A 12,939-nucleotide genomic window follows, 5' to 3' on the forward strand; every position below is an offset into this window, starting at 1 on the left:
TTCTTTTTTAAGATTTTAATTATTTATTTGAGAGAGAGACAGAGACACAAAGAGGGAACAGGAGCCAGGTGGAGAGGGCTCCCCACTGAGCAGGGAGCCTGATTCAGGACTCGAACCCAGGACCCTGGGATCATGACCTGAGCTGAAGGCAGAGGCTTAAGCTACTGAACCACTTAAGCACTCCCCCAATAGAACTTTCTGAGAGGATAGGAATATTCTATGTTGGACTGTCTGATACAGCCCATGTGGCTATTAGGCACTTAGGACGTGGCTAGGATGACTGAGGAACTGCATTTTTAATTTCATCTAATTTTAATTAATTTAAATTTCAATAGCTGCATGTGATCAGTGGCTACTCTCTTGGACAGCGCAGTTCTAGATGTCAGCAGAGATAGTGTTGCTCAAAGTCATCCAGTGACTCTTAATATCTCTTTTATTTATACATTTAAAAACCATGCTGTGCCTTGGTTGCTAAAAATATCTCAAAGTGGCAATAATTTCAGTGTGTATAGAAATGATATTGACATTAGAAGCATAGCACAGTTGGTTAAGAGCAAATCATGCCTTCACTTATTAATTGGCTAGAGCTGCCTGACCTAATAAGCGGAGGCTAAATTCACAATTAATTAAAGATCTCATGTTCATTCAGCCAAGACTTGCCTCAAACCATCTTTTGTGCAGCAGGCTAGCAAGATACTGCGAAGCATATTTAGGACATCTTGCAACTATAATCAACATATGCAAAATATACCGTTGCAAAAAAGTTCTTTGATTTATCAGACTAGTAAGTCTGTCAGAGGAATGGCATTCTGCTCTATTCTGATTATAATCATATTTGTAGTAAACAACTATGAACCCACGTACTACATAGAAATGCATGTTATTTAATTAGTGTTAATTTACAAACACTTCTCTATCTTTGCTATCTACTGGACAGTATTATTTCTTTATTAGAGATGGGAAAACTTAGAGACATTATGCAATTTTCCCCCCAAAGGTTATATAATTGGTATTTGGAAATCTAATATTCGAACTCCTATCTGATCCAAAGCCCCTACCACAGGGACCCTGGTCTTACTTGACAGGTGGACGATAAAACCTAATTGCGGTCAGCTGTCTTTTCCTAAGGATGGAGCCTGCACAAGGAAATTCAAGACCCTTTTCAAGGAGCCAACAGATGCCAATGGGAAACTGCTGTGTAGAAGGCTCCAGGCCTGCCACAGCTGATGCCCCTTGGTCCCCTGTGACCAGCTGTGAGACTGCCATACAAGAAAGTTGTCCCAGTCAAGCTGGTTCCATAGGCACGGAAACACTGTTATTATACCCTTCTTCCATTCTGGCTCCTGGTTACCTCTTGGGTTTGGTAAAAATTAAGGGTGACACTTCTGGGATGCATGCTATGCTCCGTCAGGCCCTGGGACGGAAAACTTAACTGGGCACCTCCGCAATTACCAGGTGGCTTTGGGCAACTTTATGAGCCCCTTGCCGCCTGCACAAATCTCCTTCCTGCGAATTCAAAACAGCAGTGCCTCACATTCACTTAAAATACAATGAAGACAGATGCTCACTTTCCTTCTTAGCTCTTGTAGTCCCGGTTCCACTTTGCTATTTTTAAAGCAGTGAAACCTTTCCCTCCCTGGAGTGCCACAGTGCAAAGCCCCGGCCTCCCCCCGCGCGCCGGCCTCCGCGCCCCGGCCGGCCTCCGCTCCCCCGCCGGCCTCCGCCCCCCGCCCCCCGCCGGCCCCCACCTCCGCGCGCCTGGGTCCTGGCAAACTTCGCACGCGGAAAGGTGGGCAGCGGCGCAGGACTACAAGTCCCAGAATGCACGGCGCCCGCCGCACAGGCGCAGCGGGGACCACCCGGCCAGCCGGCCAGGAGCCTGCGGAGACTCCCGGGTCCCCGCGCCGGAGAGGGGCTGGGGGCAGGCGGCCGGGCGGACCTGGCCGGCGCCGAGGGCGGCCGCGGGCGTCCCCATGCAGGCGCGGCGGCGCGCGTGAGGAGGATGCGGCAGCGGGCGCCGCGGCGGGCGGAGGAGTAGGCGGCGGTGCCCTGGGGAGGGAGCCGCGCGCGGGCCAGACGGCTCCCGGAGGCTCCGCAGTGCCGCCGCCGTCGCCCCGGAGGCTCCGCGCGGGAGCCATGTAACCCGCGGCGGGCTCCGGGCTGCTCCGTCCTCGCCCAGCTCCCGGGCCAGCGCGGCAGCGGGGCCACGATGAAGAAGCAGTTCAATCGCATGCGCCAGCTGGCCAACCAGACGGTGGGCAGGTAGGTCCCCCGGTGCGCGCCCGCGAGCCTGCGGCCGCCGGGGCGCGCAGGTGATGGAGCCCGCCCGGCCGCCCGGCCTCCCTGCCCTCCGCCTTCCCTCGCTCCGCTGCCTGCCGGCCCCTGCGGCGGCCCCTCCGGGACGGCTCGCGGGCGCGACCCCTCCTCTCGGAACTTCCCAGCCCCGCGAGCCCTTCCCTGGCTCTGCCCGCTGCGCCCGGGCTCCGGTTGCCAAGCGCAGAGTGTGACGCATCCTTTACCTGCGTCCCCAGCTGCCCCTTCACCCCGTCCTCCCTGCCTTCGCCCGGGACTCCCCTCTTCCCCCACCCGGCCGCCGAGCGTCCTGGAAACAGGTGTTTGCTCTGACGGTGCCGAACGCTGCCGACCCGCAGTGGCTCTCGCAGACCCCGTCCCCTGCGCCGAGTTCAGGCTTCCCCGGGGGTCCGGGGCGAAGTGTGGGGCCTGGTCGGCTTGGCAGCGCGGAGCCTGCCCCTCCCGCCGTGTTTGTGTACTGGGACTAGGGCTGTACGAGATTCTGGATCTTGGCCGGGTTTCTTAAGGCGATAGGTGTTGGGGAGGGGTTCGGGAAGGGGGAGGGGGGACGGGAAGGTGCCGGTGGAATGGCGCTGCGCTCGGCTCGGTCCTGAGACTGATTTCAGTAGAGGGAGGGAGGCTGCAGGAAGGGAGGTCCGGCTCCTCTGGAAGATGAGATAAGCAGAGGACCTCAGCCAGGTAGGGGAGGGCAAAGAGAGGCCCTATGGTCGGTCTGGCAGAGCCGGGTCCTAGGAAGCTGCAGGACCCAGCCTGCTGTCTCCGCCGCGAAAATGGGCTACATCTGGGCTAGTGTCTCCAGGAGCCTCTCCGCAGGGTGCCAACATCTATTAACGTTACATAAGGATTCTGGTGGGTCTCCTCCGAAGCCAGACATGCTGTGAACACAGGGGGGTTAGGCAGAGGGGATTTTTCATGGAACTTCTGCTCCTGGGGAGGGATTTCCCGTGCTGCTGTGTGGCGGAGGAATGGAGGTGTGCAGCTCTCGAGCGAAGTGGAAAGCCGAGAACCCAGCCTTGGGTTCAGTTCAAGTGCGGGCTTCACTCATGGAGGGCTCTCCACTAGGTTTTCGCGGAAACCAAATACCTTTCTTGGGTGGGAAGTGGAGCCTGAGCTGGCATCTGGTAGGGTGGGGGTGGGGACATCCCTGGGGAACGGGGCACCAGCAACTCCCAGGTAAGCATACTGCCCTAATTCCGGTGGGCATCCGAGGGCAGGGGATGCGCTGGCTTCTTCTGCTTCCAGGGACTCCAGATGGTTTCCAAGTAACAATGTCTAAAATTGACTTGGATTCATTTCCCTTTCCCAAACACATGGGCTTTCACATGAGGGAGAATTTATGAATAGCAGAGTCAGATTAGCCCAGATTTCTGGCATGGTATCGCCATAGATAGAGCCTCACATGGGCTGCTTTTTGATGTTTCGGACACTGAAATAGTGTTTTCCCGTTTTGGTCGTTTAGCAGGTGACCGTCGAGCTGACCTGTCTTGAATATCTTGATTTCTGCATCACGCTGGGGGTTGGGAGCAGGCATGACATCAGGGCAACTAAGCGATCAGGAGCGCTCCCCCCCCCCCAACCATAAACTGGGGTTGCTGGTCCAGCTTGGTCTTGTGGTTTCAGGTCAGTGTTGGAATGGAAATATGAGCTAGGTGTGCAGGCTTTCTGACGTCCTCTTTCCAGGACTTTTTCAAAGTGCAAAGATTTATAAGCTTAGGCTTAGAACCTTTTATTTATTTATTTATTTATTAACCCTCATCCACTGAGGGAAGGACACAGGAAGAGGGGAAGCTGGGTTTCAGAATAAGTGAGCTTATTTGAAAGCCCCTTCTTGGAAGTCCGAGCAGCCAGTCACCAAGAGGTCCTTTCCGCTTGTTGGTCAGGATGCTGGTGGATGCTGGCCGGTGGATAAATACTGTCTTTATCAGACAGCAAAGTGAGGGGCGGTTCACCACTGTGTCTCACTAATAAGTGTTCATTTTGATGACCTTTAGAGTAGATGTCTTAAACAAAAATCAGTTCATGTTTCTTTGCTGCTTAAGACTTTCCAGTGGCATCTCCTTGTAATTAGCGTCCCAGATCTTTCCAGGGACCTGTCAGACCTTACCGACTTGCCTCCTCCTTGTCTTTCCACTCACAGTTTGTTCTTCCTGGTTTTCATTCACTGTGGTCCCACCATAGTGACCTTCCTTGCTCCAAACAACTCAAGTTCATTTCCATCTGGGGGCTTTGCTCTTGCCTTTTTCTCCCCTTGGGCTGCCCGTACACCTCTTCCTCATCATTCAACTCGTAGCTCAGAGGCCTTCGAGAGGCAGCCCTCCGCCATTCCCTGTCTGGACCCTCATCCTGTTCAAGTTTGTCACCGTGCCCCTTGCTCTGAAATGCTCATAGCTTTCATCTTTTGTTTTCTTGTCTGCTTGCAATAGAATGTATCGATCACCAGTGCATGGCACCTATAACCCAATGCCTTGTAGACGGTTGACGCTTAATTTATGCTTATTGACAAGATTAGAACTGCTTCCTGTAGAGTCCACACTGGTAAATGAAAGGGGGCAGCATTCACTTTGACTTCCTGAGACTGCATGAGGCAGGAGTTTGGCATGATTTCTTAATTTCTTGAATCAGTAGAAGCCGTCGGATTGAATGTTTGGAAGTGGTAATTGCTTTATGGAGTTGATTTGGCAAAACACTGGATTCTTGTCCTTGGGTGTCTGGGAAGTGATGACTTTCCTGTCTTTGAGGGAAAACAAGCAATAGGCATGAGGGTCACTTTTCCCCATGGCTCTTTATCCACTTGCCTTTCGAAAGTTGTAGGTTCTGGAGTTCTGAATCTGGAACTGCTCGTGCCTGGCTCTAATCACTTGAACAAAGTAGGAGTATCTGTGCTTCAAGGTCCTGTATGGAGTTACTAGTATTTTCCCCCCGAAGTGCTCACATCTGAGTAGAGAGGACATCAGTGGCGGTGTAGGGAGGTTATAAAATGCATTGCCTTTAATTGAGAAGAGCTTCCTCTCCTGGGTGTGCTTCTCCAGTCCCTGAACAGGTTCCTTCTGCTTTCAGTTTTCCACTTTCACTGTCTTCATTTCACTCTGTCCTTCAGGAAGTGTTCCCTGTCCCCCATGTGCCTTGTACCATATTTCACACTAGGAAATGCTGAATCAAGAGTAGATGTAGGCATCTTTGGACAAATGCTCTCCTCCCTACTGGGTGACATGCGCTATGATATGCAGACACTCATATGTTCATCCATTTCTTTATTCATTCAGTAAATATTGAATGTCTGCTATGTGCCAGGCACTGCTGGAGTCAAGAAACATTACAGTGCAGGGACACAAAATCCCCTTTCTCTTGGAATCTGTATTCTAAAGGCATGCTTTTTAAGTTGTACCACAGGTTTTATCTTGTTTATTTTTCCCTCTAGACTTCAAGTTTGTTGAGGGCAGGGACAGCTAACTGCTCTAATGCCTGGCATAGAGTAGTTTCTCTGAAATTCTTTGACATCTGAATGAATAAGGGAGCCAAAGGTCCAGTTGTTGTGGATCGGGAAATTGTGCAAAGCGGTTCAGAGGCGGGAGAAATTCCTGTCACGTTGTGATGGAGTGGATGCCCAGAGAAGTGGACAGCAGCTGCACTGTGGGCTTTGGAAAGACGGGGCAGATTTTAAGAGGTGGGCAGGGATCAGTTCATGCCTGATTTATATGCCATTTTGTACCTTCAGGGGCATCTGTTGGTTGCTGGGGTGAGAAGCACCCTGAAAGGCATAGTGTTTTTCTTGGAAGTTGCAGGGGTTTGTGTTGGGTAGGAAAAAACCCTGAGCAGAAATTTAGAGACCCCCTCACTGCAAGAGACAAGAGAAGTTAAATGGGGGGTGGGGGGTATGGATGTTCAAGAGCAGGGCAGTCGGGCAGGTTGAATTATTTGGTGTTGGAGGCTCCAAGCTGGGAGCCTCTCTCGAGCCCCACTTCCCATTCCTAGACTGCTCAGCCGGCAGCCCTGAGTGGGCTTGGTTTCTGGTGCACAGCCTGGCCGAGCGTCTTTGCCGCTGTGCAGCTTCTGGGACAGAGCTGCAGCGGCCAGGCATGCCGAGCTGGACACTCAGAGACAGAGCCTGTAGGTCACAACAGCCAAGCCAGGGAGCATCCGTTCCTTGAAGTCTTCTCTGAGACACACGGCCTTGCCCATCAGCACGCCTCCTAAGAGCCATGACCCAATCAGTAGGACATCGGGGGCAGAGTCAGAACCAATTCTAAATGAGTCATCATACGGCTTCGTTCCCCCCTATTCTGTGTGTCCTGGGAGTCAGACCTGTCAGACCAATGCAGGCCTGGTCACATCTTCCTTTTGGCCCCACAGGGCTGGACAGACCCACACTGGTCCCCCAAGGAGCACTGTGCACATTTATTACGTCTCCGAGCAAAGTTTTTCCATTTGAGTTTTATGGAAGCGCGTGTCTTGCCACCTGCTCTGGTGTATAGATGTGAGATAACAGAATGTACTCACCAATTGATGAACAGGCTAGCAAATCTGGAGAGAATATTTTTTTTGCCTGCATCTTCTGAGCTCCTTACTGTGCAGATCTGGGCGGCTCTCAGCAATCCGTGTGAGGCTGCCTGGGCATTCCTGCAGAATGCTGTTATCCCAGACCTGCAAGTCATTGCCACAGAGCCGTTCTCTTCACCAGCAGTTAATGACTTCCCTCCCGCTTCACCCTCACCAAGGAAATGTATCAATCTTCATTAGTATTTTCCATGATGGGTGATAAGGGCCACTTTTTTTTTTTTCCTTTTGCCTCTAGAGAAAGTGAGTCAGCCGCCATGTGAGTAAAACAGTAATTTGGGGTTGTTCCTTTTCGAGGGGATTAGTAGGCATCCCGCTTATTAATAATGAACAGTTGATTTCAAATGCTATATTGATAACGACAGCAAATAATAAAATTGTGCTTCAGCTCTGCGTGGAGTCAGGTATAGTTCAGAGAGAAGGTGGGGAGAGGGAGGAGAGCAAGGGGCTCTCCCGCCAGGAGCTGGGCGTCTCAGTCGGCTGGCAACGGGGACCCCACCGGCCCTGGGAAGCGCATGGCCATCTAGCAATTTAAAACTATCCTTTCTGTCCGGGAAGCAGATGTTTTTGCTTTCATTTTCCAACTTCAGAGTTTATTTTTAGAGTAAATGTTTATTTTCCCACAGAATTCAATTTACTTTTTTTTAACTCTCTTTCTGGTTACATAAATGATATTTGTTTATGGTAGGAAAGTTATAAACTTATAGATGGGCAAGGAGGAAAACCATGACCAGTAATCTCACTACCTGGGGGCCTCATTTACTCTTTTGGATATCATTTTCTAAGTTTTTAATAGGCATGTACTCTTAGAGACCATAGCCTGTATATTCTTTTGCAGTTGGCTTCATTCCCTTGTGAGTTACATCTTGAATGTTACCTCATGTCAAAAACTATGTATCAGCAACTATGTATCTATAGTATTCTTTTTCAAGGGTATGTAATATTTCAGTGTAGTCGGTCAATTTCCTTTTGCTAATCACGTAGCAAGTACTTTTCATTGGTTTGCTTTCCCGGCATGAACTCTTAGAAGTAGAATTTCTGGGTCAAAGAGCATGTGAGTTTTTAAGAACTCGTGAATGTATATTTTATATATATATACACACACACACACACACGTTTTATATTTACCTCCTCAGCAGAATTGCCAATTTCTTCCCCTTAACCCTCTTAGGAAGTAATGTCACAACTTTGTTAATGCACAAATGAAAAACTTCTCTTTGCTTCTCTTTCAGTTTCCAGTGACGTAGAGCATTTTTTGAATTGGCTGGGCATTTCTTCCCTTTTCTGAATTGCCTGCCTATGTCTTGCCCGTTTTTCAAAAGTCCTGTCATAATAGCTTTCCTATTGATTTTTAGGTAATTTTTAAAAAAGATTTTATTTATTTACTTGATAGAGAGATCATAAGTAGGCAGAGAGACAGGCAGAGAGAGAGGAGGAAGCAGGCTCCCTGCTGAGCAGAGCCTGACGTGGGGCTTGATCCCAGGACCCTGAGATCATGACCTGAGCCGAAGGCAGATGATTAACTCACTGAGCCACCCAGGTGCCCCTAGGTAATTTTGAATATATTCAGCATATATGTGCTTTGTCACAGGACCACCCATCTCCCTGTAGTTTCTTTTTGCCTTCTGTATTTTGTCTCTTATAATATTTTATGATCTGAAGCCTATCAGTTTATGGCTTATGCTTAAATATTATGCTTAAGAATGTTTTCCCCAGCCTGAGATTATGTAAATATTCATACATCTTCAGTACCATTTATATAATTTAATTTACCATCAGACTTTAAATTCATCCATTATTAATTTTGGTGAATGACATGACTAGGGTATCTCACATGTAGTTTTTTCTTTAAAGAAAAAAAAATAGTAGGTGCACCTGGGTGGCTCAGTCGGTTGAGCGTGTGACTCTTGATTCGGGCTCGGGTCAGAATCTCAGGGTCATGGGAGCAAGCCCCATGTAAGGTTTTGTGCTCAGCGGGGGGTCTGCTTGGGATTCTCTCTCTGCCCCTTCCTCCTGTTCATGCATGCAGTCTCTCAAATGAATAAATAAAATCTTAAAACCGAGGTCGTTACCTTACTATCGAATTGAATAATGTACTTCAATCCCACTGTATCGAGAGGTCATCATGTACTAAAAGATTTCACATACTTGGATCTGTTTCTAGGATTTCTGATTTGTCCTCTTGACTTGTCAGTTAGCAGGACTGAGATTAGCCCACCTGTCCAGGTGAGTTGCTGTGGGTTGGTGTCCCTTGCCTTGGGTGGGTGGAGCAGTGAGGTTGGTCCAGTTCCCACATCTCAGCTGCATCCAGAGCAACTCCTTGGCTTGGCCATCAGAACTCAACAGCTTTGCCTGTGGATCTTGCTGTGCCTTTACCACAGCCAGTCTACACATTATTCCCTTATAAATTAGAATTGCTAAGGTTTCCTTGGCTTTGCTTATGTGTTTATTTTTTTCTCAGCATTTTTATAAGTGAATATATTAAGATGGAGGAGATTGACAAGTTTACGCTAGCGAGTATGCTGAGACTTCTTCCCGTGTGGGACTAGGGTATGCTTATGCAAGTCTGTTTATGAGCCGATAAAATAGTGTTTGTTTAAGTCTTGCACAGTTTTGCTTTTGTTTTTAGGTAATTTGTCATTGCCACTACTCTTGCCTTAATGATTGGAAACTTTTATTTTTTTACTCTTTATTTTTTCTCTTTATTGGTGGAATGTAAGAAAGTTATTTTTTTTAACTCTTTATTGGTGGAATATAAGAAAGTTATTGATGTTTTTGTAATTGTTTTAACAACCACTGTCTTAAACAATCTCATTACAGGGGCACGTGGGTGGCTCAGTGGGTTAAGACCTCTGCCTTCAGCTCAGGTCATGGTCCCAGGGTCCTGGGATCAAGCCCTGCGTTGGGCTCTCTGCTTGGGGGGAGCCTGCTTCCTCCTCTCTCTCTCTCTCTCTGCCTACTTGTGATCTCTGTCAAATAAATAAAGTCTTTTAAAAAAAAGAAGGAAAAAAACCCAATCTCATTACTTTAGCTAATTAATTAATTAATTATGTTATGTTAGTCACCATACGGTATGTCATTAGTTTTTGATGTAGTGTTCCAAGATTCGTTGTTTCCATTTAACACCCAGTGCTCCATCTAATACGTGCCCTCCTTAATACCCATCACCAGGTTAACCCATCCCCCCACCCCACATCCCCTCTAAAACCCTAAAGTGCTGGAACAAACAATCCTAAAATTTGTATGGAACCAGAAAAGACCCCGAATTGCCAAGGAAATGTTGAAAAAGAAAAAGCTGGGTGCATCACGTTGTCTGATTTCAAGCTCTGTTACAAAGCTGTGATCACCAAGACAGCATGGTTCTGGCACAAAAACAGACACATAGACCAATGGAACAGAATAGAGAGCCCAGATATGAGCCTTCAACTCTATGGTTAAATAATCTTCGACAAAGCAGGAAAAAATATCCAGTGGAAAAAAGACAGTTCCTTCAATAAATGGTGCTGGGAAAATAGGACAGCTATATATGGAAGGACTCATTACTTTTAAATACTTTTTTACAGAAATTGAGGCTATCAACTTTTCCAGGTAGACATTCATATTTTCTGCAAATAATCTTTTTGCTTCTTCCTTGCGAGTGTATATACTTATTTTATTTTCTTGTCTAATTGCATTGTCTAGGACTTACAGAACAGTGTTAAGATATTGGGGCAATAAGTCAGCTTCCATATCTTTACTCTTCTTCATAGAAATGCATAATAAGTGGCTCAAGAGATTTTGTTTTTTAATCACATTACGTATTACATAATTTTATTATTTTACTCTGGGTTTTTCTTTGGTGCCAAAGTTAATCTTGATTAAATGTATTCTCATGTTCTTAAAGATCATCATATCTTTTCCCTTCAGCTAATATAGTCTTTAATTTATGCTATAAATATTTATTGAGCACTTACTATGTTCCAGACATTGTTTTCATTGCTTTCACTAGGAATACACCAGTGATAGAGTTCTTACCCATGAGGAACTTGTGTTTTCTGAGTTTGACCCCTCTACAGATGACCCCCGCTAAGACAGCTCTCCTGGTCTTCCTGCAGTCGATCTGATTTGACTAAGGTTTGTTAATTTTTAAAAATACTGCTAGATTTAATTTGTTGTTGTTTTATTGAGGATTTTGGCATTCCGTATTCATAAATGAGAACATCTGAATTTTTTTCTTTTGCTATACCTGCCACGTTTTGATAACCTTGTGAAATGAATTGCCCACTTCTTTCTGTTTCTGTGCAGTGAGTTTAGGAATTAACATGTTCATTGAAGGTTGGAAACAACTTTTCCAGGACATTTTTGGAGGTAGATCTTTGACAGTTTTCCCAATTTCTACATCAGACTATTTACGTTTTCTGTCTTTTCCTGAGTCATTTTTAGTAACATAGTTTATAGGAAGGCATTCATTTCATTTTGCTTTTAAAATTTAATGGAATCTTCTCCAACTATAGAGTTGTGGCTCTTAATCTGTACTTCTTTCTCTTTCTTCACGCTAACCAGCTTTGCCAGGGGCTTTACTCTTCTCCACATCCCATAGAATCAGCTCTTAGGTTTAATCTTTTCTTTCTTTTTTCTTTTTTTTTTTTTAAATTTCCTTCTCATTAGATCCTGATCAATGTTTTCTTCTTCTGTTCTTCTTCAAAAGTTTTCATAAATTTTGCCTTTTAAAATATTTTTTTCCTCTTGATTTCCTTGGGCTAACTGTTCTTGAACTAGTCTGTAGTCTTCTGTGTTGTATTCTGGTAGGTTAGGCTCTGCTCTGGTAACGTGTGAACTCTGGAACCTTAGTGGCTAAGCATTGCAGAAGTTTATTTTAAGTTCACATGTAATATAAGTGTGGGGACTTCCAAGGACCACTTTCCTCCATGTGTGATTTAGGGATCCAGTCTGCATCCATCCCTCTACCAGGTCTGCACCTCCCTCATCTCAATATGTGGCCTCCAGTCACTGCTACTGGCTCTTAAATGCCTGGGCCTGGAATTTACAAATGTCACCTGTGCTCATGTTTCATTGGCTAGAACTAGTCACAAAGCCCCCTTGGGTTATTACAGGAGGTGGGGCCCTCTACCATGGCTCTATAACCAGGAATATAGTCTCTTTCCTCTCCCACTGCCCATCTTTGAAATCCTTCTTGTTCTCTGGCTCCCCATAGTGCCCTCTGCCCTGCACCCTCCCCAGCTGTGCCTAGGAGAAGGTCGGTCATTCTTTGTCAACCATGAATGACTGGAGTTCTTGATTTTCGTTGTCCTTTGTAGGAAACTGTGAGGTCCTTCAGGAGAGCATCTTTAGGATAGCAAACTTATTGCTGTCCACTATTTCTCATGTCAAGATTAATTTTTGATTTTTTTTAAAAGCCTTTCTTATAGTGGGGGAGAAGAATAAAGAGGACAGAAATTCTCTCTCATCTTGACACACTGGAATGTCACCTACTTTATGAGATTATTGCCAGGGTTAAATAAGATAATAAATATAATATTCTTAGCATAACCCCTGAGAAATCCTAAGCACTCAATAAATCGTGGGTATTACCGCTCTCCCTTGCTGTGCAGCAAGTCTCTTTGACAGGGGACATTCCTTTTGATTTTATTTATAGACCTAAGTACCTGGGAATTACAGCTTGAAATTCATACCCATTTGTCTTATTTTCCCAAAGTCACAAACGTGAAATAATCTGGAGATATCAGTAATGCTCACGGCCTCTTTCATTTAATATCCACGAACAGTTACTGTATTACTTGGGGTGGTCTAGGTTATGTCTTCATGACAGAAACGATCGAGATCACTGCACCTTACAGCCCTGCCTGGTGGGCGCTGAGAGTAGTCCCTCAAGCACCCAGGCTACCATAGAACTCTGTTCTACACCTGCCTGTCTGATAGCAGAGGCAGTAAATGAGGGTGTGGTCCATTACACCCTGGCTCCTGGTGTTTTCTTCTGGAAGTGAGGGTCACTTGTACTCATAGTTCATTGGCCAAACTAAATCACCTGGCCACACCTCCCTTGACGTGGGGCAGGTAAAGACAGTACTTCAT

General features: G+C 46.6%; 1 protein-coding gene across 5 annotated transcripts in view; it reads left to right on the top strand.

Moving 5' to 3' along the window:
- Positions 1-1,864: 1,864 nt before the first annotated feature.
- ARHGAP44 (Rho GTPase activating protein 44) overlaps positions 1,865-12,939 on the top strand; it is a 164,013-nt gene continuing 152,938 nt past the window's right edge. For 2 of the 5 annotated variants that reach the window (XM_082708457.1, XM_082708458.1), the window contains exon 1: positions 1,870-2,262. In XM_082708457.1, the coding sequence (XP_082564583.1) occupies positions 2,210-2,262 (53 nt within the window). In that variant the 5' untranslated portion in view covers positions 1,870-2,209. Of the gene's footprint in view, positions 2,263-12,939 lie in introns of all 5 variants that reach the window. The other 3 variants (XM_082708461.1, XM_082708460.1, XM_082708459.1) reach the window with 3 other exon arrangements.

This window comes from Mustela nivalis, assembly GCF_964662115.1.
Source record: "Mustela nivalis genome assembly, chromosome: 17".
Lineage (NCBI taxonomy): Eukaryota > Metazoa > Chordata > Mammalia > Carnivora > Mustelidae > Mustela > Mustela nivalis.